Raw genomic sequence first — 26,410 nt, 5'->3', positions numbered from 1 at the left:
AGTATTTCTAGCTGTTTTTTCTTCATATATGTATAAGTTATTGATGCAGTATTCCAAGGTAAACAGCGGGTATCCAGGAGTCGTGCGGCTCCTGGATACCCGACGTTTACATTAGAAACCAGCGTCCAGCGTCGCTGGTCCTGATCGCTGGGGCTGTCGATGTGACAGCTCACCAGCGATCAGTCTAACGATGTCCCAACGATCCCATCATGTCGGATCGTTGGTGGGATCGCTTGGAAATCGTTTAGTGTGACGGGGCCTTTAGGCTGCGTTCACACGTCGCGTTTTTTCCCGGCGGTTTTTACCGCACGATTTTGCCTCGAAAACGCGAAAAAACAGCATTCCATGCAATCCTATGGGATTCCGCAATGCTGTGCTAATGCTGCGGATTTTCCCGTGGCGGAATCGCATCACGGAAAAATCTGCAGCATGCTCATTAATTTGTGGAATCGTGGCGATTCCACCCACATAGCAATGCATTGTTCTGCTTACTTTCCGCATGTGACTGCGCCCACCATGCGAAAAGTAAGCAGAATATTTGCGGATGGTACCCACGGTCTGGAGGAGAGGAGACTGTCCTCCAGGCTCTGGGTACCATATCCCTGTAAACAATAGAATTAAAATAAAAAAATTGGGTTATATTCACCTTCTGATGTCCCGCGCAGCGTCCCCAGGCTTCAGCGATACACGCGGCAGCTCCCGTTCCCAGTAATGTATTGCGATGACCTTTGCTGACGTCACATCTCACGATCATATAGCAATCTCGCGAGACCACGACGTCAAAGGTCATTGCCGCAATGCATGCTTGGAGCTCACCATGCTCCACTGAGACAACACATATATAATCGTTCACAGCAGAAGCGTACAAAGAAATCATGGGACCCCATAACAGAAGTTCTATTTAGCCCCCCCCTCCCTGCACAAAAAAAGTAATATTTGGCGGAGTCACTGAAGAGCATATCTCATAACTTTGCAAGCGTTGCAAAGTAATTTTCCTCCTATATAGTCCCCCATACAGTATTATGGGCACCACATAGTCCACCATACAGTATTACAGGCAACACATAGTCTTAAATACAGTATTATAGGTAGCACATAGTCCTCCATACAGTATTATGTGCCCCACATAGTTCTCCATACAGTATTATGAGCACCATGTAGTCCTCCATACAGTATTGTGCACCACATAGATCTCGATACAGTACAATGTGCCCATATATTGCTCCATACAGTATATTGGGTCCCCTATAATACTCCATACAGTATAATGGGCCCCATATATTGCTCCACACAATATAATGGGCTTCCTATATTGCTCCATACAGTGTGATGAGCCAAATATATTGCTTCGTACAGTATAAGGGGTTCCCTGTATTGCCCCTTACAGTATGATGGGACACCTAAAAATAATCACATACTCAGCTCTCCCCTCTGCTCCTGTCTCTGCTTGCGCATCTTCTGGGCGCGCTGTAGTGACGTCATTGCGCCCTCTGCGCTGAGACGTTACAGAGCTCAGACGCAGAGGGGGAATGATGTGAGAGGAAGTGTCAGCGGACACTTCCTCTTCCATCATTGTTTTCAACTACAGTATATCAGCATCCAGGATACCAAAACAGTTGAAAGTACAATGCAGGGGAGGCCCCCCTGACTCACGGACCCCATAGCGGCTGCGTGGTCTGCCACCATTGGTGGTATGCCACTGGTTCACAGGATCAATAGCATTTAAATGAACTACTCACTCTTGGTAGTCACATTTCAGGACTTTGTTTACCATTCACTTTTATTCCACATCCAATGTTCACAATAAAGTGCTTTTACCCCATCCCCGAGACTCTCCGTTATATGATATTTTGGGAGGGACATAAACTCCTCCTCATGAGAAAGGAAAGAGGTATTTCGCCATTACCAGAAGAAATATTTAACAGACACACACTAAAGAATTAAATGATTGTTCCATTTTCCTTATATTTTCAGCCAAATGGTTAAAGAGGAAGGTATTAGCTGTGAGAAAAGCTGAGGATGTTTTATTCAGATTAATCCTTTACACTCCATGCAGTACCTGTAGTTCAAAGGATCAAATGGCCACAGAAATTGTGCCTGTGCAGTCTAAGGCCACATGCACACATTCAGTATTTGGTGAGTTTTTTACCCCAGTATTTATAAGCCAAAACCAGGAGTGGGTGATAAATGCAGAAGGGGTGCAAATGTTTCTATCATGCTTTTCCTCTGACTGTTCCACTCTTGGTTTTGGCTTACAAATACTGGGGTAAAAAACCTCACCAAATACTCAATGTGTGCATGAGCCCTAGTAAGGATTGACAATTTGGCTCTGATCCTAATTGTTGATGAAAGCATGGAGTGCACCTTTAAACTATAAAGCTGATATCCATAGTGTTGTTTGTAATCCTGACACTACCTGCTATTGAATGTGATGGTGGATCTGCTCCTCAGTGCTCCCCCTCCCTTTTGGGAGGTTACAGCACAGATCAGGGGAGTTGGCCTGCTCCTGGTTTATAGTAACAGCCAGTGTTCTGATAACTGCTCCTTCTATGTGGTCTGAGATCAGGGGGAGTGGTCAGCCAAGCTATTGCTAAATAATGTCAATCATAATCTCTACAAATCCTTTGAAAAAGAAACTGAAGTCATTTTTAGGGGGAAATAAAAATAACAAAACTTACAGTAGATAATGTGGATGGATAAGTGTGAACACCCTATTTGGGTATGTGGTTGTGTGTCAGTACACAGCTGCTATCATTTAAAGTGATTTTTATTAACCCCATATAAAATTCAGCTGTTCTAGTAAAGTTTTGCTATTCTAGTAGGATTTTTCTAACATTTTCGCAGTTGAATTTACAGCAAAAATCATGGTCTGTGAACAGCTTACAACACAGTAAAGGGATCTCATTGTTGAAAGTAATCAATTAGGAGAAGAGTACAAAAAAATTTCCAAGGCATTAGATATACCATGGAACACTGTGAAGATGGTCATTGAGAAGTGAATTAAATTTGGCACAGCAGTCACATTACCTAGAACTGGTCGGCCCTCAAAAATTGGTGAGAAGGAAAAGGGTCTGGGAGATGCCAAAAGCCCTACATCAACATTAAATGAGCTGCAGGAATTATGGCAAGTACTGGTTGTGTACTGTATTTGACAATAATTTTCCATAATCATCATATGCCTGACTTATGGGTTAGGGTGGCAAGATGGAATCCTTATTTTTGCCAAGAAAAATATCCCAGCCCAGGTATGTTTTGCCAAAACCTATAGCAAGTCAATAGCATATGAGAAAAAATGGCATACTCAGTGTTGAGCTTTTTGGCCATTATTCTGAAAGTTAAGTTTGGTGTATGCTAACACTACAAATCACAAAAAGAACACCATACCCACAGTGAAGCATGGTAAAGATAGCATTGTTTTGGGGCTATTTTTCATCAACTGGAACTGGGACTTTTGTCACGTTAGAGTTAATTTTAAACTTATCCAAACATCAGACAATTTTGCATCAGAATCTCCAGGTCTCTGCTGGAAAGCTGAAGATCAAGAATAATTTAACCTTTCAACACTATACCGACCCTAAGCATACATCCGAATCAATAATAGAATGGTTTCACAAGAAGATCTAAGTTTTTGAATAGACCAGACCTGTATCCAAATTATAATCTGTAAGTGGACCTGAAGAGGGCTGTACCCAGCAGATGACCTAGCAATCTGACAGATTTGGAGTACTATTGCAATGAAGAGTGGGCAAAAAATGCCAATTCTAGATGTGCCATGCTGATAGACTTCTAACAAAAAAGACTGAATGCTGTCATAAAATGAAATGGTACTTAAACAAAAGGATTGTTTTAAACAACATTATTTTAATTCTTTATTTTTATTTCCCCCTCGCAATGATTTAGTTTTGTTTTTTTGTGTCAGATTATAGGGAACATTAAAGGTAGAAACATTTCTGTAATGATTCTTTTTTGTATGATTTTTTACATGATAAAACCCCTGACATTTTAACACTAGTGTGTAGACTTTATATAACCACTGTAGTTTTAGATCAAATATACCGTACATTGATGAGCAAAAGGGTAACAATATTTTGAACTTTTGAATTTTGGGCTTCATATCTCACCATCCACTACTACTTTGAACATGAGACTATCATTTTATAGACAGTCATCTTGGCTATCTCATGCATAAATTTGATTTGCAACTATTTTGCATATGTTTAGTTATACAGATTCTTGTTATGTCACTGCATTGTTACTGTTTTGCTCTTAAAATTCTAAATTTTAATTTTTATCGTTTTGTTAGTATTTTGTAAATCAACATTTGGCTTTCAACACTCCAAAATCTTTCTGGGCATGCTCTTTATCAGATTCAAGCATGTCTCAACCAAAATCTGATCCTAGACTTCTTCTACACGTTCTCCAAGTTGGTGCATACTGGTCAACTCACTTGGGTATGTATACAGCTTTTTCTTCAACTCTACCCACAAGTGTTTGATTGGGTTGAGGTCTGGGGATTGTGGGAGCCAAACCAGAACCTCTAATTCTTTGTCATTGAACTATTTCTTTGCCAACCTCGACGTACCTTTTTTGGTCATTGTCCTGCTGGAACACTATGTCGTCCTCTTCATACCCATAGAACTCGAGTGAACGAAGTAACTCGTCTTTTAGAATACTCACAAAGCTCAGCATTGAGACCACCATCGATACTGGTCAAGTTTTCACTTCTTTGGCTGTGAATCAACCCCATATCATCAGGCTTCCACCACCGAACTTGACAGTTCCTTCAATTTCTCCCTTTTTCCCTTGTTTCTTCCAGACCCATTTGTACCCATCAGAGCCTTGTCTATAGACTTTCCTCTCATCGCTCCAAATCACCCGTTTCCAATCTTCTACTGTCCACTTTTCGTACTTTTCTGCAAACTCAAACCAACGCTTCTTATGATGATATTCAAGTCAATGCTACTTCACCTTTTTTCAGGCCACCATTCCAGACTTGTGTAATAAGCATTGCATGGTGCTTGCATGGACGTCTGTGATGAAGCACATGAGCCACCTCCACTGCCTTGTTTGCCGCTACAGAACTGATAGACCTTTTGATGAGCTGTCTAGTTGACTCCAATATTTTGTCTGGACGTCCACCTCTTGGCTTTTGAATGGATGGACTTCATTTCATATTCTTCCAACAGTTTGGCAATTTTCTTGTCCGAGAGACTGCTATTGTTGAGCTGGATGATGCTATTTCTCTTTTCTTGGGAAATCTTTTCATGGCTGCTCCTCAATTCAAACCAGAGACCTTTCACTTGGAAATCAGCCTAATAATACACTGACCTATTAGGGAATGTGAGAACAGGTTGTAATTCGTTGTATAGAGGAAGAAAAAGATTTTTCCACCACCAGGAGCAAAACAGTAAAAATGCAGGGACATGATGAGAATCTGTATAACTAATCATATGCTAAATAGATGCAAGTCAAATCTATGTATGAGATAGCCAAGATGATTGTTCATAAAATGAGGGTAGTCTCACGTTTGAAGCAGCAGTGGATAGTGAGATATGGAGGTGAAAGTCAAAAGTTCAAAACATTGTTACACTTTTGCTCTTCAGTGTATCCAGAAATATGGACCAGTCTGAGGGATTCACAAGCTGTCAAGCACCACTGTCCACACTTGCTCTTCACATACTTCTAGTCTTGGAGCTGTAGAGGACATCACGCCTGACCTGCAATGAAGATATTAACTTTCTATTCTCCATAATAAGGGGATCACAGTTACATTGCATTTATGCAACAAAATGGAAAACATTCCGCTGATTGACAGAGATACAGGTTTAACAACTTTGGCGATTTCATTAGTAGATGACGAGATTACCAATCACATTGATTAGATTTTTTTTGAAAACATAAACATGGCGATCAATTAAATAATGTTTCCAATTTAATTATAACTAATTTAAAGAGGATCTTATTAGCACTTTATATTACATATTACAGTATGTAATTGCATTATGAGCAATTTCTAAAATGCTTATCTGTTTTCTAAGGGTAATACAGGAAAGCGTCAACGATAAACTTCCATTGCTGGGAGCTGCTCTCCTGGTGTCATAAATGTCACCTGGAGTTTATGAATAGAGACAACGTGGATGGTTTTGATACCTGTTAACACATTACTCCAGCAGCCTTCCACTTAATGTTTAGAATTGCTAAAATACAGCTCTTATATTTAAAATGATAGCCGGTCATATTCTTATTGCACTCACCACTATTTAAGTAACCAAATATAGAGAAGCAATAGGAGCTATTTTGAGGTGCATATATATCTATATCTATCTATCTATATATATATATATATATATATATATATATTATATGTGTGTGTGTACACGCTAACTATAAATAATGTATTATATAGATATTACTCTGAAGATATTTTGTGAACAGTGACAGCTTTACGAGTTTAAAGTATTCTTTTAAAGATTTATTTTCTCCTTGTAGTACAACTTGCATAAAGATCAATATCGAAGTTGTGACAACGTCTCAGCCAAATCATCAGATAGTGATGTCAGCGATGTGTCAGCCATTTCCCGTACCAGTAGTGCCTCACGTCTCAGCAGCACAAGCTTTATGTCCGAGCAATCTGAGCGTCCAAGCAGAAGGCTCTGGTAAGAGAAAATAATTGTTTTAAATAAAAATGTAGATTTTATGCTCTAAAAACACCTTAAAAGCATAGACATGTGCAAGTTAATAGGTGCCTACGTAAGATGTTGGGTAGGTTCTATGATGCGTTCTCCGTACTGAGTGATGATGCAGTCAATATTTTTTTTTTTGGGGGGGGGGCTAATTTCAGTAATGAAGTTGCCAAGTCACCTATTTCTTATGAATAGATGGCCTCACAGGCAGTATGGTTAGTAGATGTGTGATCATACAGTGCACTTGTGAATTATTGACCACCACTCCAGTCAAATTGAACTCTTCTGTGCGCCTGTTCTCAGAATCCAGTGATCCGGAAGTTATCATCCTCTAAATATGGAATAACGTAGAAAAAAAGATTTGAAAACAACATTATTTATCAAAAATATTAAAAGCTCTCAAAGGCCTCCCCATATATCATTAAAGGAGCATCATCAGATGAACACTTTCAAACATATTTGAAGGGGATCCCATATGTAACATCCTATCCCAATATGTAGTAGGTGTAATAATATTAGGAAAAACCTCCAATTAGAAATGTGTTATAGTTCTTCTGATTCACTATGTTACTTATCTCATGTAGGGCATTGCAGTAGCTTAGGCTAATTTCACATTAGTGTTTTTTTGCGCAGTGCATCGTGCGCAATAGAAACGCATGCAAAAAACGCATCATGCGTTTTTGCATGCGTTTGCGTTTTTTATGCACACTCGTTCTCTAGGGGTTAAAACCAGTGTCTACACATTTTTATGCCAAAAACGCATGCGCACGAAAACGCAGATGAACACATGTCCATGCACATGCCTGCATTCCCATAGACTGTAATGCGTTATTCGAAAACGCATACGAACGCGTGTAAACACAAGACTATGCGAACACCATGTTAACCCCCTTAACGACTGCCGATACGCCTTTTAACGGCGGTAGTTAAGGGTACTAAAACCACAGCGCCGTTAATTCACGGCGCTGTGATTTAAGTGAATAGCGCCGAGACCCCAGAGAACATGAATCGGTCGGTTTTTACCGACCCCTCTTTTGCGATCGCCGTTATTAACCCTATAACGGCGACCGCAAAAAAAAAAAAAAAGCCGCGATTTTACATTTAATTTCTCTCTCCTCTGATGTGATCGCACATCAGAGGAGAGAGAAATAGGGTCCCCGATCCCCCCCGATACCTCTCCGTGGCCCTCCGTCCCCTCCCGGTGGTCCCACGTCCCGCCGGCATTCTCCGATGGGCGCCGCCACCTTGAAAATGCGCCCACCGGGGATCTGCCGGCTCAGGCTAGCAGATTCCATTCATTATTTTGATCACTATGATAAACGATCATAGTGATCAAAATAAAAAAAAGTACATAACCCCCTCGTTTATCACCCCCTTATATAGGCAAATATAATGAAGTAAAGAAAATATTTTTTTTTCAGTTTTCCATTAGGGTTAGGGTTAGGGTTAGGGTTGGGCTAGGGTTAGGGTTAGTGCTAGGGTTAGGGTTGGGCTAGGGTTAGGTTTAGGGTTGGGCTAGGGTTAGGGTTAGGGTTGGGCTAGGGTTAGGGTTGGGCTAGGGTTTGGGTTGGGCTAGGGTTAGGGTTCGGCTAGCGTTAGGGCTAGTGTTAGGCTTAGGCTAGGGTTAGGGCTAGGGCTAGGGTTAGGGCTCGAGTCACGGCTAGGGTTAGAATTAGGGTTAGGGCGAACTAGGATTAGGGTTAGGATTAGGGATTAGGGTTGGGATTAGGGTTAGGGTTAGGATTAGGGTTAGGGGTGTGTTAGGGTTAGGGTTGGAGCAAGAATTGAGGGGTTTCCACTATTTACGATCTTTGGGGGTCTAAAAATTGGGGTCTAAAAAATCACTTTTGTGGAAATAAAAAAGACTTTATTTTCACGGCTCTGCATTTATAAACTTTTGTGAAGCGCTTGGGGGTTCAAAGTGCTCACCACACATCTAGATAAGTTCCTTAGGGGGTCTAATTTCCAAAATGGGGTCACTTGTGGGGGGTTTCCACTGTTTAGGCCCATCAGGGGCTCTGCAAACGCAACATGATGCCCGCAGACCATTCCATCAAAGTCTGCATTCCAAAATGGCACTCCTTTCCTTCCGAGCTCTCCCATGCGCCCAAACAGTGGTTCCCCCCCACATATGGGATATCGTCATACTCAGGACAAATCGCACAACAAATGTGCGGGTATGATTTCTCCTGTTACCCTTGTAAAAATAAAAATTTGGGGGCGAAAAGATCATTTTTGTGGAAAAAAAATAGATTTCTTATTTTCACGGCTCTACGTTATAAACTTCTGTGAAGCACTTGAAGGTTCAAAGTGCTCACCACACATCTAGATAAGTTCCTTAATGGGTCTAGTTTCCAAAATGGGGTCACTTGTTGGAGTTTTCCACTATTTAGGCACATTAAGGGCTCTCCAAACGCAACATGGCATCCGATCTCAATTCCAGCCAATTCTGCGCTCCATCCCTTGCGAGCTCTGCCGTGTGCTGAAAAAGTGGTTTACCCCCACATATGGGGTATCGGCGTATTCAGGAGAAATTGTACAACAAATTTTGTGGTTGATTTTCTCTTTTAACACTTGTGAAAATAAAAAAAAATGGTTCTGAAGTAAATTTTTTGCAAAAAAAAGTTAAATGTTAATTTTTTCCTTTCACATTGCTTTAGTTCCTGTGAAGCACTTAAAGGGTTAATAAACTTCTTGAATGTGGTTTTGAGCACCTTGAGGGGTCTAGTGTTTAGAATGGTGCCACTTTTGGGTATTTTCTGTCATGTACACCCCTCAAAATGACTTTAAATATGATGTGGTCCCTAAAAAAAATGGTTTTGTAAATGTTGTTGTAAAAATGAGAAATTGCTGGTCAACTTTTAACCCTTATAACTTCCTAACAAAAAAAATTTTGCTTCCAAAATTGTGCTGATGTAAAGTAGACATGTGGGAATGTTATTTATTAAGAAATTTGTGTGACACATCTCTCTGATTTAAGGGCATAAAAATTTAAAGTTTTAAATTTGCAAAATTTTCTAAATTTTCGCCATATTTCCGTTTTTTTCATAAATAAACACAAGACTTATCGAATAAATTTTACCACTAACATGAAGTGCAATATGTCACGAAAAAACAATCTTTAGAATCAGCGGGATCCATTAAAGCGTTCCAGAGTTATAACCTCATAAAGGGACAGTGGTCAGAATTGTAAAAATTGGCCTGGTCATTAAGCTGCAAACTGGCTCTGTCGCTAAGGGGTTAAACATAGGTACGATGACGCATGTGCATGTACGTGCACGATGCGCAAAAAAATGCTAATGTGAAACCAGCCTTAGGCTAGTTTCACACTTGCTTTTTTTTGCAGCGCGTTTTTCCCGCAAAAAAACGCATTGAAAAAACGCATACATAAGCATACAACTGCTGCGTTTTTTTCAAGCATTTTTATGAGCATGCATGAAAAAAACGCAGCGTTTTTATGCGTTTGTATGCGTTTTTAGCGCGTTTTTACCGCGTTTGCGTTTTTTTCCAACATTTTTAGGTGGCCCCTCACACTACCCAAACCATGACTTTACTAACCCTAACCCTGACCCTAACCCTAACCCTAACCCTGACCCTAACCCTAACCCTGACCCTAACCCTTAACCAAATCATACTTAACCCTAACCCAAACCCTAAACCCTAACTAACCCTAACCCTAACCCTGACCCTAACCCTAACCCTAACCCTGACCCTAACCCTAACCCTAACCCTAACCCTGACCCTAACCCTAACCCTGACCCTAACCCTTAACAAAACCATACTTAACCCTAATCCTGACCCTAACCCTGACCCTAACCCTTAACAAAACGATACTTAACCCTAACCCTGACCCTAACCCTAACCCTGACCCTAACCCTAACCCTGACCCTAACCCTAACCCTAACCCTAACCCTGACCCTAACCCTTAACAAAACCATACTTAACCCTAATCCTGACCCTAACCCTGACCCTAACCCTTAACAAAACCATACTTAACCCTAACCCTGACCCAAAACCCAACCCTAACCCTGACCCTGACCCTAACCCTAACCCTAAACCCCCTTAACTAACCCTAACTCTAACCTAAATTCCATGGTTAAAAAAAAAAAACGCATATGCAAAAAAACGCTTACATGAGCATGCCAGTGCGCACATATGCGCATCCATAGGCTATAATGGCCATTTTTAGCGCAAAACGTGCGCATATGTGCGCATGCGCTTTTTTGCAGGGCCAAAAAATGCAACATGATGCGTCTGGAAAATCCAATCGCACACCCCAAAAAAACGCAGCGCATGAAAATCGCATACATGCGCTTACAAGCGCGCAGGTATGCGCACCCATGTTAAATATAGGGGAAAAAATGCATGCGCAGGTTAGCGTTTTTTTCCAGCGCTAAAAAACGCAAATGTGAAACCAGCCTTAGGTATACATAGTTATGACCACACACATACTGACCGTTGTTAGTGGTCGTAACCATGGATACCTAAGGTCTTGCAATATTGTGCACATAAAGTAAGAGACATAGCGAATCAGAAGAACTATGCTAAATTTCTAATTGGAGGAATTTACAAATTTTATTATTCCATCTACTACATATTGGGATAGGATCTTAGAGATAGGAATGCTCCTTTAATGATATATGGGGAGGCCTTTGAGAGTTTTTAATTTTCTTTCATAAATAATGTTGTTTTCAGATCTTTTTTCTAAGTTATTCCCTATCTAGATGATGATAACTTCTGGATCACTGGATTCTGAGAACAGGGGCTCTGAAGAGCTCCATATGACTGAAGCTGTGGTCGATAATTCATAACTGCACTCTATTCATTCTAAATGGGAGTGTTGAGGACCAGCTGTGGTCAGCTATGTTTGGTGGTCACATAGAAAATGAATATAGTGGAGGGAAGCATGATCAACCACCATTCCATTCATTTGGTTCTCTGGATCAGCGGTTTGACCACAGCTATCCTAAGAACCAGCAGTCAAACTCTCAACAATCGGGAAGTTATTCCCTCTCCAGTGTGGTACTGATTAACTTTCATTCTTGGTACAACTTCTTTAACAATTATTTTTATGTACATAAACTTCTGGTCAGCCTGTCTGAGAAGGTTTGGTAATAACCGATAACCTTTTATTAACATATGTTTTATTCAACGGTCAGCATGGTCAAATTGACCTTAAATGAGTTGTCCATTGCTCTGAAAACCGCTTCTCAATCCTCTTGTTTCCCCCTTGTAAAACAATACTACCTATATTCACCTCCGGTGCTGTTGCCCTTTCAACGTCGTCTGCACTGGCTCTCTCAGGGATTGTGTAACATTGTTATGTCATGCTATCCCTGCGGCCAGTCAGCGCTTGCTTCACTCCCTGCCTTCAACATATCACATACATCTGAAGGAAATGAGAGAGTAGCAGCTCTGACCTCCTCCAGATGTATGTGTATTTGTTCAATGGCTGGAAGAGTGAAGCCAGCATTGACTGGCCGCAGGGATCGCATGACATAACAATGCCATGTGATCCCCGGGAGAGCCTGTGTCAACACCGCTGGAACTGCATCGGCACCAGAGGTGACTATAAGTGCTTAAAGTGTTATTTTATAAGGGGAAAACCTGAGGGTTCAGAAGGGGTTGTCTGAGCAGTAGACAACCACTTTAAAATCGAAAACTGAACTCCATCCTCTCACAAAATATTGTAATTAAATTAAATGGCAATTAATTTGGAGCCATTAAGATTAAAAAAGGAAAAATATTGGCACTATACCCTTACTGTCAATAAGATACAGCAGTGTGATATTGATTCCAAAGATTGTAAAGTATAGATTTATGACTGTATGCTCTCATATTATAAAATGTACTCCAACATGTTGTGCTTTTAAGTATGTTGAACATTTCTGGAATATTGCTCTGTTTATTTCACCCAGGATGCAAGGCAGACGGATGGGATATTCAGGGAGAATTACTAAGAGCACAAGTGTAAGTGGAGAGCTCTACAAGCTAGAACACAATGATGGGAGCCAGTCTGATACAGCTGTGGGTACGGTTATGACATGTGGAAAGAAAAGAAGACCAAGCTTGAGTGCCAAAGTAGTTGCCATAGTGTCCCGGAGAAGTAGAAGCACATCACAGCTTAGCCAAACAGGTGAGAGGCATTGTTTTTTTTCCCATTTACTGTTAGAGAAATGTGCTGGATAATTTTATTCCACAGGAAAAGGTTTGCGGAAAAGAAGAAATGTGCTGAAGGTTCACATGGATGAACATTCTGTAACTTTATAGGATTTATAGCATTTGTACAATTCCCTATAGTTGCTTAGAAATGCATGGAAGTCTTATTATGTGATATAAATATTTGCTGCGGAAAACTCGTCAGTTCTGATTACCGACTTCTTTACATTCTTATGGTATATATTTCTTTTATTTCATTTTTTATTCTCATGAAATGAAGTAGTTTCTCTTGCACATGGAATACTGTGTGCAGCATACATTTACAGACTGGGAACAACCCTTTGATTTATTGCAACTTTAGGGCTTGTTCACACGCTGCTTTTTTTAGCTGTTTCTTTCTGCGCATTTTTGCAACCAAAAGTGCATGGGATTTGTGAAGTCTCATACACATGCTGCTTATTTATTTCCTTGCCGATTTGAACTTTTAGGCTGTGTGCCCACGTAGCGATTTTGAAGCGTTTTTGCCGCGATTTTCGGCGCGAAAACGCAGCGAAAACGTTTAAAAATCGTGTACAGAATGCCCCCCATGCATTCCTATGGCATTCCGCACATGCTGTGCTAATGCTGCGCTTTTTTCCGTGGCGGAATTGCATCGCGGAAAAAATCGCAGCATGCTCATTCTTTTGTGCGGAATCGCAAAGAATTGCAGCGATTCCGCACCCATAGGAATGCATGAGAATCGCTTACTTCCCGCATGTGGCTATGCCCACCATGCGGGAATTTAAGCGTCTCATGTGCGGTTGGTACCCACGGTGTGGAGGAGAGGAGGAGAGGAGACTGTCCTCCAGGCCCTGGGTACCATACCCCTGTAAAAAAAAGAATAAAAAATAAAAAATCGGGGTATATTTACCCTCCGACGTCCCGCGCTGCATTCCCGGCCTCAGCGTTCCCAGTAATGCCTTGCGGCAAGGCCCTGTGATGACGTAGTCTTGCGTGACTCTAGCGGTCTCGCGAGATCGCTATAGCAACGCGAGACCAACGTCATCACAGGTCTCGCAAGGCATTACTGGTAACGCTGAGGCCCGGGATGGCAGCGCGGGACGCCGGAAGGTAAATATACCCCGATTTTTTTATTTTTTTTTAGCATTTTAACATTCTATCTTTTACTATTGATGCCGCATAGGCGGCCTCAATAGTAAAAACCTGGTCACACTTGTCAAACACTATGTTTGATGAGTGTGACCAACCTGTCAATCACTTTCCAAGCGATGCTTCAAATCGCTTGGAAAGTGCTTGAATATCGCACACGAAAATCGCGGCAAAATCGCGATCATAATTGCGGTGAAATCGCGCGGCAAAAACCGCGCGACTTCTGGGAAGGAGTCCGGTTTTTGGTGTGCGTTTTAACACGCAACGTGGGCACATAGCCTTAGGTGTTTTTTCAAATCTGTATGATGTGAATTGTTTCAATGTTTGTTAGCGTTTTTCACGGGGAAAAAAAACGCATAAAAAACGCAGCACTTTTTTTGCAGCGTTTTTTCCTGCCAACACTGGTTTTTGTAGGAGGAAAATTTGCTGCAAATGCTAAACGTGCACATGCCCTTACTATCAAGGAATTGAAACCATTGCCATTACTAAGGCCTGTTTCACACTTCAGTTTTTTCTGTCAGTCTAAATCCGCCAAAATAGCAGAAAACGGATCCGCAGGTGGACTGACAGAAACGGGGGACAGTGGATCGGTGGATGTGCGGATCCGCCGATGGTAAAAATTTCAAGGAACCACGCCTGGAAAAAAGAAAAAAAAAAAAAATGCAAAAATGAGAGAGAGAGAATTTTCTTCCAGCAGCCAGAGAAGATTCAGGGTTAAAAAGGGAAAATGCGGATCCGTGCAGCAAAAAAACGTTACAGGCTCCGTTCGGTGATCTCGGCGGACGCCAAAATTCTTGCGGATCCGCACAAACACGAACGCAACAGACGATCATCAGTCAAAATCCGCCCACAATGCAAGTCAATGGGGAAAAAAGGGGATCCGCAAAGAGAAATGGCGGATCCGTTTTTTTTGCAAAACGGCGGATTTTGACTGATGGTGACAAACGGAAGTGTGAAACAGGCCTAACATGGCTGGTTTAGGAGATACATGTTGAAATAATAGCTCCACATTGTGCTGCTGTTCTGTCATTCTTCTTAGAAATAACTGGGTGTAACCTTATTCACCGTGTCAAAGAGGCGTGTCTCTACACACTCTGATATTCTCAGCACTGATTGGACAATGTCAGCCTGAGTAGGGACACACCCCCAACTGGTAACACCCATCTGTCACTTTAATCAAACATTTCTAGGAGGAATAATAGAGGAAAGGCATAATGCAAAGATCTAAGAAAAGGTGCTTCAGAATTTGTAGAATATTCTGCACATCTTTACAAGGACAGACATACCAGGAGAGCTGACCAGACCTCTTAGGCCGGTTTCACATTAGCGCTTTTTAAGCGCACGCACGGCCGGGGGTAGCTCCGCCCCCGAGCCGGCTCTCTGCCCGGCGTGCCCGCCCCTTGCTTGTAGCGCCGCCTACTAGCGGACAGCGGCGCCTGCGATCGGCGCACCCTATCTTTAGCATAGGGTGCGCAGATCGTGCGCAGGCCGTGCGCTAGTTGCGCTTTGACCTGCGCTGCACACTTTTGACGGTGCGCTGTGCGCGCCAAAATCCGAAAAGTTTGATTTTGGCGCGCACGGCGCACCGTCAAAAGTGCGCAGCGCAGGTCAAAGCGCAACTAGCGCACGGCCTGCGCACGATCTGCGCACCCTATGCTAAAGATAGGGTGCGCCGATCGCAGGCGCCGCTGTCCGCTAGTAGGCGGCGCTACAAGAAAGGGGCGGGCACGCCGGGCAGAGAGCCGGCTCGGGGGCGGAGCTACCCCCGGCCGTGCGTGCGCTTAAAAAGCGCTAATGTGAAACCGGCCTTAGTGCTGAATTTGTCACTGGCTGTATAACTTATCCATTATGGCTACTTAATTTAGGTCTAGAAATGATGATTGAGTCTTTGAACATTCAATGGAACATCATAACTACAATATGACAAAAATCACTACAACATATTGTAATAATTTATGGCAGTTACAACATGAAATGAATGAATTAGTGAATTACTGATGGGGATATCATGAGTATTGTTATAATGTCATACATAATATAATGTTGTAAGTAACTGGCGAACTATAGAACTCTTGTTTCTGATCAGCCAACGGATGAGTGAAGCGGCAGTTCGTCCACTGATTGGATCGCTTTTGTGGGCCTTTCAGTCATTGTTGTCTGCAGTTCATCGCTCCCTCTAAATAGGATATGTGCTGCCTAACAATATGCATGCCATATGGACTCAGATGGATCATATTAACCCCTAACCGGCATATGAGGTACAGTTACGTCATATACTGGCTCCCTGATTTTGATGTAAGTTCTCAAGCCAAGCCCGCATCTTTCCCGGCAGATGATGACACTGTTATTCAGCCATGATCTGCCTCCAACAGCTGAATGATGAACATGGTAAGTAAAAAAAAAAAAAAGAATAATTGTGGAATTGCGCTATTTTCACCATTTTCAGCACTTGGAATTTTTTTTTCTGCTTTCCAGTACATCACATAATTAAAGGAATGATGATATTCAAAAGTGCAATTTGTCTCACAAAGAACAAACTCTCATATGCTATGTGGACCAAACAGTAAACTTATAGCTCTTGGAAGAATTGGAGAAAAAAACGAAAGTGCAAAAATGGAAAGTCAGGAAAGGTGTTATAGATCAGTTTATTGCCATCCAGATTGTAGTGACCCATGTGAAATGAGCACTAATTAACTTGTGATATAGCTAGAAATCTTCTGTTATGGCTCGAAATCTGTCCAACTTCACCGTCTGATTGTCAAAATGGAAATGCAGTACTCAGATGTAATAATTATTACTTTACAGGTGGCATGCAACACTATGAAAGATGCATTTACACTGCAAGATTATCAGAAATGAGCATTCCTAGGAATGCATATTGCCATTCATTGTGCAGTGTAAACCTGCTGCCGATCACCCAACAAACAAGCCAAATGTGCATTCATCGGGTAAAATGATATTTTGTTTTTTCCCAAAAGATGATCATTCTCGGTAGTACCTCATCCTGCGTAAACAGGATCTGCACTGATAACTAATAACAGTGGATGCCTATACACACTGAACAATCTACTACTGGTCGTTCCCTGCAAAAATTATTATAGGCTGAACTGAATTGACTAATGTCAGACTTACAAGTCGCTATACATGCCTAATCTAAGGTTGAGGCCATGTGGTGCAGCTGACCGAACGCCGCTAAATCTCAGCCCACAACTGCATGGTTATTAATTATCTTGCAGTCACCAGTCACTTGTTACCGTGGGTTTCAGCCATGTTGCCAGTTGAACCGTCTGATCTCACCATTAGAGCTCATTCAGAAGAACGTATCTAGCATCATTGTGTTGTCCATATGCAGAACGGGTAGCATAAGGACAGCACAAGGATCATTGCATGTCAGTGTGACAGTTCAGATGAACGTTTTTGCACACGGACTGATTATCTACATGTAAAAAATCTCAGCATTCACTACTTTCTTCTGTGTTCCTGATACAGGAAAGATGTATATCTTTGTATCGTGTTAAGCCCCCGTTACACACTGCAATATCGCTAGCAATATCGCTGTAAAGTCACCGATTTTGTGACGTTGCAGCGATATTGCTAGCGATATCGCTGCATGTGATACTTACCTCTGACCGGCTCCCCCGCTGGTTATCGCTGATCGCGCGAGAAGCTCCTGGACCATTCCTCGTCGGCCACTTCCTGCGGCGCTTCCTGTGGCGCCGACGAGCGATGCGTGGAGACGGGCGGGAGGACGCAGGATCGCCGTGTCTGACAGGTAAGTAGCGATCCCCGTCCCCAGCGATGTCGCTGGTGAGATCTGCCTGTGTGGCAGCTCACTAGCGACCACCTAGCGATGTACCAGCGATCCTGACCACGTCATATCGCTAGTCGGAATCGCTGGTGCATCACTAGGTGTAACGGTACCCTTAGCCAGTAGATAGAATAATATTCAGGATTGAGAGTCCTCAGTAGTTGATACCTTTTAATGGCTAACTGAAAAGATGGTAACACATTGCAAGCTTTCGAGACTACTCAGGTCTCTTCATCGGGCATTGACTAATACAAAATCTGAAGAGTCACATATTTATGCACAACACAGCACAGAAAAAATGCAATAGATAAGACAAGTGACATGAAGCAGAACTAGTCTTATCTATTGCATTTTTTCTGTGCTGTGTTGTGCATAAATATGTAAAAAAAAAGAGAGAAGAGCCAGCACTGCCAGTGGTCAGAACGCATAACATAATCTAGGCTGCTGTGCACACTCACGGCAGCCCCGCCCTGCCCCAGGCTTTATTTATTTTTGCATCCATGTCTGAGCCTGCATTGCCCTTCATCTGTGTTTGCTGGTCAGGCAGTGTGTGGAGGTCAAACCTGAGATGTCTGTGTTCAGACCTGGTTGGCCTTCATCTGCACCTGCTCCATCTGGCTGCACGGGAGTGATGCAGTTATGCTTCAGGTATGGATTGCATTTGATATGGTCTTGCTTTTAAAACATTTAGCAGGCCGCAATGGCACAGTGAATAAATACAAATGTAGAGTAGGACCCCCCATATGAGATTGCCTTGGCGTGGCGGGGTGGCTCAATATATTGATCAATATTTTGATAAATGTCTCATTTTGAATGCAGTAAGATATGTGCATATGCACCTCATGTTATGCGTTCTGACCACTGGCAGTGCTGGCTCTTCTCTCTTTTTAGTGCATAAATATGTGACTCTTCAGATTTTGTATTAGTCAATGCCCGATGAAGAGACCAGAGTAGTCTCGAAAGCTTGCAATGTGTTACCATCTTTTCAGTTAGCCATTAAAAGGTATCAACCACTGAGGACTCTCAATTCTAAAGATTTTTCTGTGTTCCTGGTCAGACTCACCCATCATCAGTCAGTGGGTGTACAAACAATATATCACACACAGTTTACCATATGTCACCACCATATGTCACGTGGTTTTCATGGATTTATTACAATTATTTAGGTAGCAAACTGTATTTGACCTCTTTTATTTATTAAAATGATGCCATAGACATGTAGAAACGGTGGCACAGGATGTAAAAAATTGAGTTACGAATGTAATACGGATCCGAAAAACGGACAGACAAAATACAATATGAGTGTAAAAAACCTTTTTTTTGAGAATGATAAACTGATGATTTTCCGTACACGACCTTAGCATAGTTTTACATTTCACATGATTGGTTGTAATGAAAGTTTGGCTTTATTTAAAGATGGCTTCTTTATGGTAATTTGTTGCCAGGTTTTTGCTACCTTATCTGAGAGCAGCATAACATAGTAATAGAGACCTTGTGTTACGCTGCCATCTGCCCCCCATCCCCGGAATACTTACCTCGCTCCTCGGCGTGCCGCTGGCCGGGCTCCTCCGGGGGTCTTTCCTCCGCTTCCGTAGAAATGCGTATTTGAACAAACCTCTTTACCATTTTTGGGATATATTATCTCGGACTTCGGCTTGAAGATGGATCCAGAGAAAGCCATCCTCAACTGGAGCCTCTCGGAGTAAAAGCCATCCAACGGTTCCTTGGATTTGCGAACTATTACATGCAGTTTATCCCGCATTTTTCTTCGCTATCTAAGCCTATCTCGGCTCTTGTCCGTAAGGGAGCCAACTCCCACGTCTGGTCTCCGGAGGCTAATGATGCCTTTTTGTCTCTGAAGCAGACCTTTGCAGCCACCCTTGTGCTTCATCATCCTGAGACTAATAAGCTGTTCTTTCTAGAGGTGGACGCCTCCTTCACGGGAGCAGGAGCAGTGCTTCTCCAAAAGTCCTCTTCCTGTCTCTTAGTCACCTGCATTTTTTTCTCCAAAGTGTTTTCTTCTGCGGAGCGCAATTCCATCAGGGACAAAGAGCTATTGGCCATCAAATTGACTCTTGAGGAATGGTGCTACCTTCTTGAGGGGGTAGTACATCCTTTCATAGTTTTCTTCGACCACAAGAATCTGTCCTATGTCCGGTTGGCTCAAAGACTTAATCCCCGGCAGGCCAGATGGTCGCTGTTTTTTGCCCGCTTCGATTTTGAACTGCACTTTAGACCAGGCCATAAGAACTTCAAGGCTGATGCCTTGTCCATGTCCTTTCAGCCAGCTGATGCCAAGGAGGATCCTTCCCAAATCATCGATCCCTCCAGGATTATCATGGTGACTCCCTTAGGTCTGGTTAATTTACCCACAGAGAGGATGTTTGTTGCTGAGGATGACAGAAAGAAGGTGTTACTCTGGGGCCATTCATCCAAGTTTGAAGGTCATGCAGGGATAAAGAAGGCTCTCATATCCCGCCACTATTGATGGTCCTCTCTGCGCCAATACATAGAGGATTTTATAGCTTCATCTCCCTCCTGCGCCAAGAATAAGATTCCGAGGCAACTTCCCTCTGGTACGCTGCAGCCTCTCCCGGTACCTTCGGCCCCATGGCAACATATAGCCAAGGATTTCATCAACGATCTTCCTCGCTCCTCTGGTTATACGGTAATCTTGGTGGTCGTGAATCGCTTCTCTAAGATAGCCCACTTTATCCCTCTGCCAGGTTTATCTTCTGCCTCCGAATTGGCCGAGACCTTTATTGCTCACATCTTCAGGATTCATGATTCCCACAACGCATCATGTCCAACAGAGGAGTTCAGTTTACTTCCCGATTTTGGAGGGCTCCCTGCAAGCTTATGAACGTGGCTTTGGATTTTTCTTTGGCCTATCACCCACAGACCAACAGTCCAGTGGAACGTACCAACCAGATACTGACATCATACCTTTGCAATTTTTCCAATGCTCACCAGGAAAATTGGGCCTGTCTTCTTTCTTGGGCCGATTTTGCCTATAACATTCATCATAGTGACGCTTCCAACAAGTCTCCTCTTTTCATTGTCTCGGGGCAGCATCCTAATATGTCCCTGCTGGTTCCTCCAGTCTCGGGTGTACCTGCAGCTGACTCTTTGGCAATAGAGTTCTCTAAGATTTGGGAGGAGACCAATGGAGCTCTTGTCAAAGCAGGTGACAGGATGAAGAGACATGCTGACAAAAGACGTTTGGACCCACCTCCGTATCTTCCCGGTGACAAAGTATGGCTTTCATCCAAGTATATCCGGCTTATGATTCCCTCCTACAAGTTGGGTCCTTGATACAGCGATCCTTTCGAGATGTTGGGACGAATCAATGACGTGGCCTATAAGTTGAAGTTGCCTGCCTCGTTCCATATTCCCAACACCTTCCATGTCTTCACCATGAAAAAGGTAAAACAGTAAAGGGGGAAACCTTTTTTGATTGATTGGAAGGGGTGTGGCCGTGAGGAGAGGTTGTGGGAACCTCGGGAGAACATCACTGCACCTCGTATCTTAGAAAAGTTTCTTTCTAGCCTCAAGTGGAGGGGATGTAAGGGAGGAGGTACTGTTACACCACCATCTGCCCCCCAGCCCCGGGATACTTACCTCGCTCCTCTGCGTGCCGCTGACCGGTCTTCTCCAGGGGTCTCTCCTCCTCTTCCGTCTTGGCAGGCGCTTCGAGGGTCCCATCCATCGGTCACGCACACCCGGCTGCTTAGGCTGCGGCCGTGTGCCTCCTCTGCTTCTTATGCAGCCTGACCCAGAAGTACCTTCCTCCGGGCGGCTGCAACAGGTATATCAGGCTGCTTCCTGTTTTAGGAACTGCCTGATTATTACCTATGCATCTGTACTGGACCAGTCTTGGTTTCAGCACGGGTATGCCTCTGTATTCAGGTCCCAGTGTGCATCCTAGTACACTCTGCTCTCCTATTTTCATCATGCTTCACAGTGCGCGCTCTGCACTCTCCTGTGTCTAGCGATCCTCCCAGTGCGCGCTCTGCACTCTCCTGTATCCAGCGTGCTTCCCTGTGCGCACTCTGCGCTCCCCTGTATCCAGCATGCTTCCCAGTGCACACCTGCACTCTCCTGTACCCGGCTTGCTTCCTAGTGCATGCTCCATGCTCTCCCGTACGCACTCTGCACGCTCCTGTACTCCGTGTACTTTCTCCAGAACCCGGTGTGCTTCTCCATACTCACCCTGCTAACTTCGGTTTTTCACATGCCTTCTTCCCTAGCCTCCTTCTAACCGGCCTCCTGGTACCAGCAGTCGTGGTACTTTACCCCCCTGGGTCTGCCCCTGACGCTCCCTGTATAGGGGGTGGGCCTCACTAGGTCAGCTCGCTCAGGCTGGGTTTGTATCACGGCCCAGAGGGTCCACTCTAGGAGACATAACACCTTGATTCCATTGATGTATCACTTACCGTAGTTTACTGGGTGCAGCCGTTGAGACACAATCAAAGTTCTTACATGTATCATGTAGCAGAGCTCAGAAGCTGCTTCTGCCCACACCACAGCTTTCTGTGTACATTGTCCATTGACATTAAGATGCTAATCATTTCTGGTGGCATGGTTGGACCAGGAAGCAAGTGGACAGCTAGTCCAGCAGTGATAATTTCCTGCTGATAAAACACTCATTGTGTTGAAATAACATCACACAGCCTAATAAGTGGTACAACGCTGAAAGCAGTGTCTCAGCCCCTAAGTCATGCTGCTCTCGGATGACATAGCAAAAACCTGCTGTTAGATTCCTTTTAATTACATGATTACCTTCGAATCTATACTGATATACACTGCTCAAAAAAATAAAGGGAACACTTAAACAACAGAATATAACTCCAAGTAAATCAAACTTCTGTGAACTCAAACTGTCCACTTAGGAAGCAACACTGATTGACAATCATTTTCACATGCTGTTGTGCAAATGGAATAGACAACAGATGGAAATTATTGGCAATAATCAAGAAACACTCAATAAAGGAGTGGTTTTGCAGATGGGGACCACAGACCACATCTCATTACCAATGCTTTCTGGCTGATGTTTTGGTCACTTTTGAATATTAGTTGTGCTTTCACACTTGTGGTAGCATGGGATTCTACAACCCACACAAGTGGCTCAGGTAGTGCAGCTCATCCTGGATGGCACATCAATGCCAGCTGTGGCAAGAAGGTTTGCTGTGTCTCTCAGCATAGTGTCCAGAGGCTGGAGGCACTACCAGGAGACAGGCCAGTACACCAGGAGACGTGAAGAGTGCCATAGGAGGGCAACAACCCAGCAGCAGGACTGCCACCTCCGCCTTTGTGCAAGGAAGAACAGGAGGAGCACTGCCAGAACCCTGCAAAATGACCTCCAGCAGGCCACAAATGTGCATGTGTCTGCGCAAGCGGTTAGAAACCAACTCCATGAGGATGGTCTGAGGGCCCGACGTCCACAGATGGGACTTGTGCTCACTGCCCAACACTGTGCAGGATGCTTGGCATTTGCCAAAGAACAACAGGATGGGCAAATTTGCCACTGGCGCCCTGTGCTCTTCACAGATGAAAGCAGGTTCACACTGAGCACGTGTGACAGACGTGACAGAGTCTGATGACGCCGTGGAGAGAGATCTGCCTGCAACATCCTTAAGCATGACCAGTTTGGCAGTGGGTCAGTAATGGTGTGGGGTGGCATTTCTTTGTAGGGCCGCACAGCCCTCCATGTGCTTGCCAGAGGTAGCCTGACTGCCATTAGGTACCGAGATGAGATCCTCAGACCCCTTGTGAGACCATATGCTCATGTGGTTGGCTCTGGGTTCCTCCTAATGCAGAACAATGCCAGACCTCATGTGGCTGGAGTGTGTCAGCATTTCCTGCAAGATGTAGGCATTGAAGCCATGAACTGGCCTGCCCGTTCCCCAGACCTGAATCCGATTGAGCACATCTGGGACATCATCTCTCGCTCCATCCACCAATGTCACGTTGCACCACAGACTGACCAGGAGTTGGCGGATGCTTTAGTCCAAGTCTGGGAGGAGATCCCTCAGGAGACCATCCGCCGCCTCATCATAAGCATACCCAGGCGTTGTACAGTAGGGAGGTCATACAGGCACATGGAGGCCACACACAAAACTGAGCATCTTTTCCTTGTCATGAGGCATTTCCACTGAAGTTGGATTAGCCTGTAATTTGATTTTCCACTTTGATTTTGAGTATCATTCCAAATACAGACCTTCTTGGGATATGCATTTTGATTTACATTGATAATTGTTATGTTTTATTGTTCAGAACACATTCAAGTATGCAATGAATAAAAATTTGCAACTGGAATATTTCATTCAGAGATATCTATGATATGGTATTTTAGTGTTCCCTTTATTTTTTTGAGCAGTGTATTAATAAAGAGAATGTACTTTCTTCACATCCGTTAGAATATCATATTTTGTATTCCACCAAAATCTGTTTCAGACATCTAGATGTTTTTTGTACAGTGTGGTTTGGTTTTGCAAACCGTAATCATGAATATGGACCTGTCGTAGAGATTTCTGCAGCAAGTTAGTTATCTAATGGACCAAAATGATCAAAGGCTATCGTATATAATAAACCACAAAATATAAACTCAGCCATGCGTAAAAAACTAATCTTTATTGAACAAATTTCAAAACATATTAAAAGGCTTAAACAAGGGCGTATCAAACATAGGCAGATCCACACATAAGGCCTCCAAATACAGCCAACAATAGTCAATCTATCATATAATTGTCTAATTCTGTCTGTAGCGGAAATCCCGCCTCGCTGATTGGTTGCAGCCTAATGTGCGGACGGTAGCCAGGGTCCGGAGGAGAGCAGACTCCTCCGGACCCTGAGTACCATTAGTCTGTAAAAAATAGAATTAAAATGAAAAATAGTGAGATACTCGCCTTCCGACGGCCCCGTACTTCCCTTCTCTAACCACGCGCCCGGCATCGCGGTCCCAGTAATGCTTTGCACCAAAGACCGCAGATGACGTCGCACTCTTGCGAGAGTGACGTCATCATCGGTCCTTTGCGCTAAGCCTTACTGGGATCGGAAGATGCCGGGGCAGGAGTGCGCGTGAGAATAGCGCATGCGCATAGCGCTATCCGGCGCCATTTTCCTGAAGACACATTTGCAGTGTGTCTTCAGGAAAATAGCATCGGACAGCGTGGTATGGGCATGCGCGTACTTTGGCGCCAGTGCCACACTCCTCCCTGCTCCCCCAGCCTCCGGCAGAACGGGACAGCGCTGGACCACAGGAAAGATGGGTGAGTATAAATGTTTTTTTTTGTATGTGTGCAGTTTCCTAGGGGTGAGGGGGACCATGCATACCAGGAAAGGGGGGTGACGGGACCTTGCATACCAGGAAAGGGGGGTGAGGGGGACCATGCATAACAGGAAAGGGGGGTGAGGGTAACCATGCATACCAGGAAAGGGAGGTGAGGGGGACCATGCATACCAGGAAAGGGGGGGTGAGGGGGACCACGCATACCAGGAAAGAGGGGTGAGGGTGACCATACATACCAGCAGAGGGGGGGTGACGGGACCATGCATACCAAGAAAGGGGGGTGAGGGTGACCATACATACCAGCAAAGGGGGGGGAAGGGGGACCATGCATACCAGGAAAGGGGGGTGAGGGGGACTATGCATATCAGGAAAGGGGGGTGAGGGTGACCATACATACCAGCAAAGGGGGATGAGGGGACCATGCATACCACGAAAGGGGGGTGAGGGTGACCATACATACCAGCAAAGGGGGGAAGAGGGGAACATGCATACCAGGAAAGGGAGGTGAGGGTGACCATACATACCAGCAAAGGGGGGAGATGGGACCATGCTTACCAGGAAAGGGGGGTGATGGGACCATGCATACCAGGAAAGGGGGGTGAGGGGGACCATACATACCAGTAAAGGGGGGTGAGGGGGACCATGCATACCAGGAAAGAGGGGTGAGAGGACCATGCATTCCAGGACTGGAGGGTGAGGGGACCATACATATCAGGACTAGGGGATGAGGGGACCATGCATACCAGGATAGGGGGGTGAGGGGACCATGCATACCAGGATAGGGGGGTGAGGGGTACCATGCATATCAGGATTGGGAGATGAGAGGACCATGCATATCAGGATTGGGGGTGCATTATTGCATTATTATTAAATCTTCATAAATAAACTACACACATATTCTAGAATACCCGATACGTTAGAATCGGGTCACCATCTAGTGAGTAATAACTATACACATGCCTAGAATTTCATATGCAAGAAGCTATATATATATTACAGTGGGTAGTCAATCTTCAGGAATATGCATCAAAATAGAAGAAATACAAGGTGGAACAAAATCCTACCAATGAATAAATAGATGCACTGTATACACACCTAGAATTGCATATGCATAAATTTATATATAGCAGTAAATAATCAATCTTATGAAGTATGCACCAGAATAGAATAGATACCACCTTTGAGTAAAAGGTGACAGCACTCTGTCCCATATAGGAATCTCCACCGCCTTGGGATTCCTGTGGTACTCTTGATAAATGGGCCCTTTATAAGCACAGAGACATTTTCTTCACTACTCTGTTTGGAGCACTTTTCGTCCCT

General features: G+C 43.8%; 1 protein-coding gene across 15 annotated transcripts in view; it reads left to right on the top strand.

Moving 5' to 3' along the window:
* RIMS1 (regulating synaptic membrane exocytosis 1) overlaps window positions 1–26,410 on the top strand; it is a 548,264-nt gene that overhangs the window by 360,588 nt on the left and 161,266 nt on the right. For 13 of the 15 annotated variants that reach the window (XM_073569342.1, XM_073569343.1, XM_073569341.1 and 10 more), the window contains 2 exons: window positions 6,490–6,656; window positions 12,602–12,819. The exons of the other annotated variants lie outside the window; for them this stretch is intronic. In XM_073569342.1, the coding sequence (XP_073425443.1) occupies window positions 6,490–6,656; window positions 12,602–12,819 (385 nt within the window). The remainder of the gene's footprint in view (window positions 1–6,489; window positions 6,657–12,601; window positions 12,820–26,410) is intronic. 15 annotated transcript variants of the gene reach the window in all.

Source organism: Dendrobates tinctorius, unplaced genomic scaffold (assembly GCF_039654945.1).
Source record: "Dendrobates tinctorius isolate UK_male_01 unplaced genomic scaffold, ASM3965494v1 ptg000024l, whole genome shotgun sequence".
NCBI classification, from domain to species: Eukaryota; Metazoa; Chordata; class Amphibia; order Anura; family Dendrobatidae; genus Dendrobates; species Dendrobates tinctorius.
This window is presented reverse-complemented; position numbering and strand designations above follow the sequence as displayed.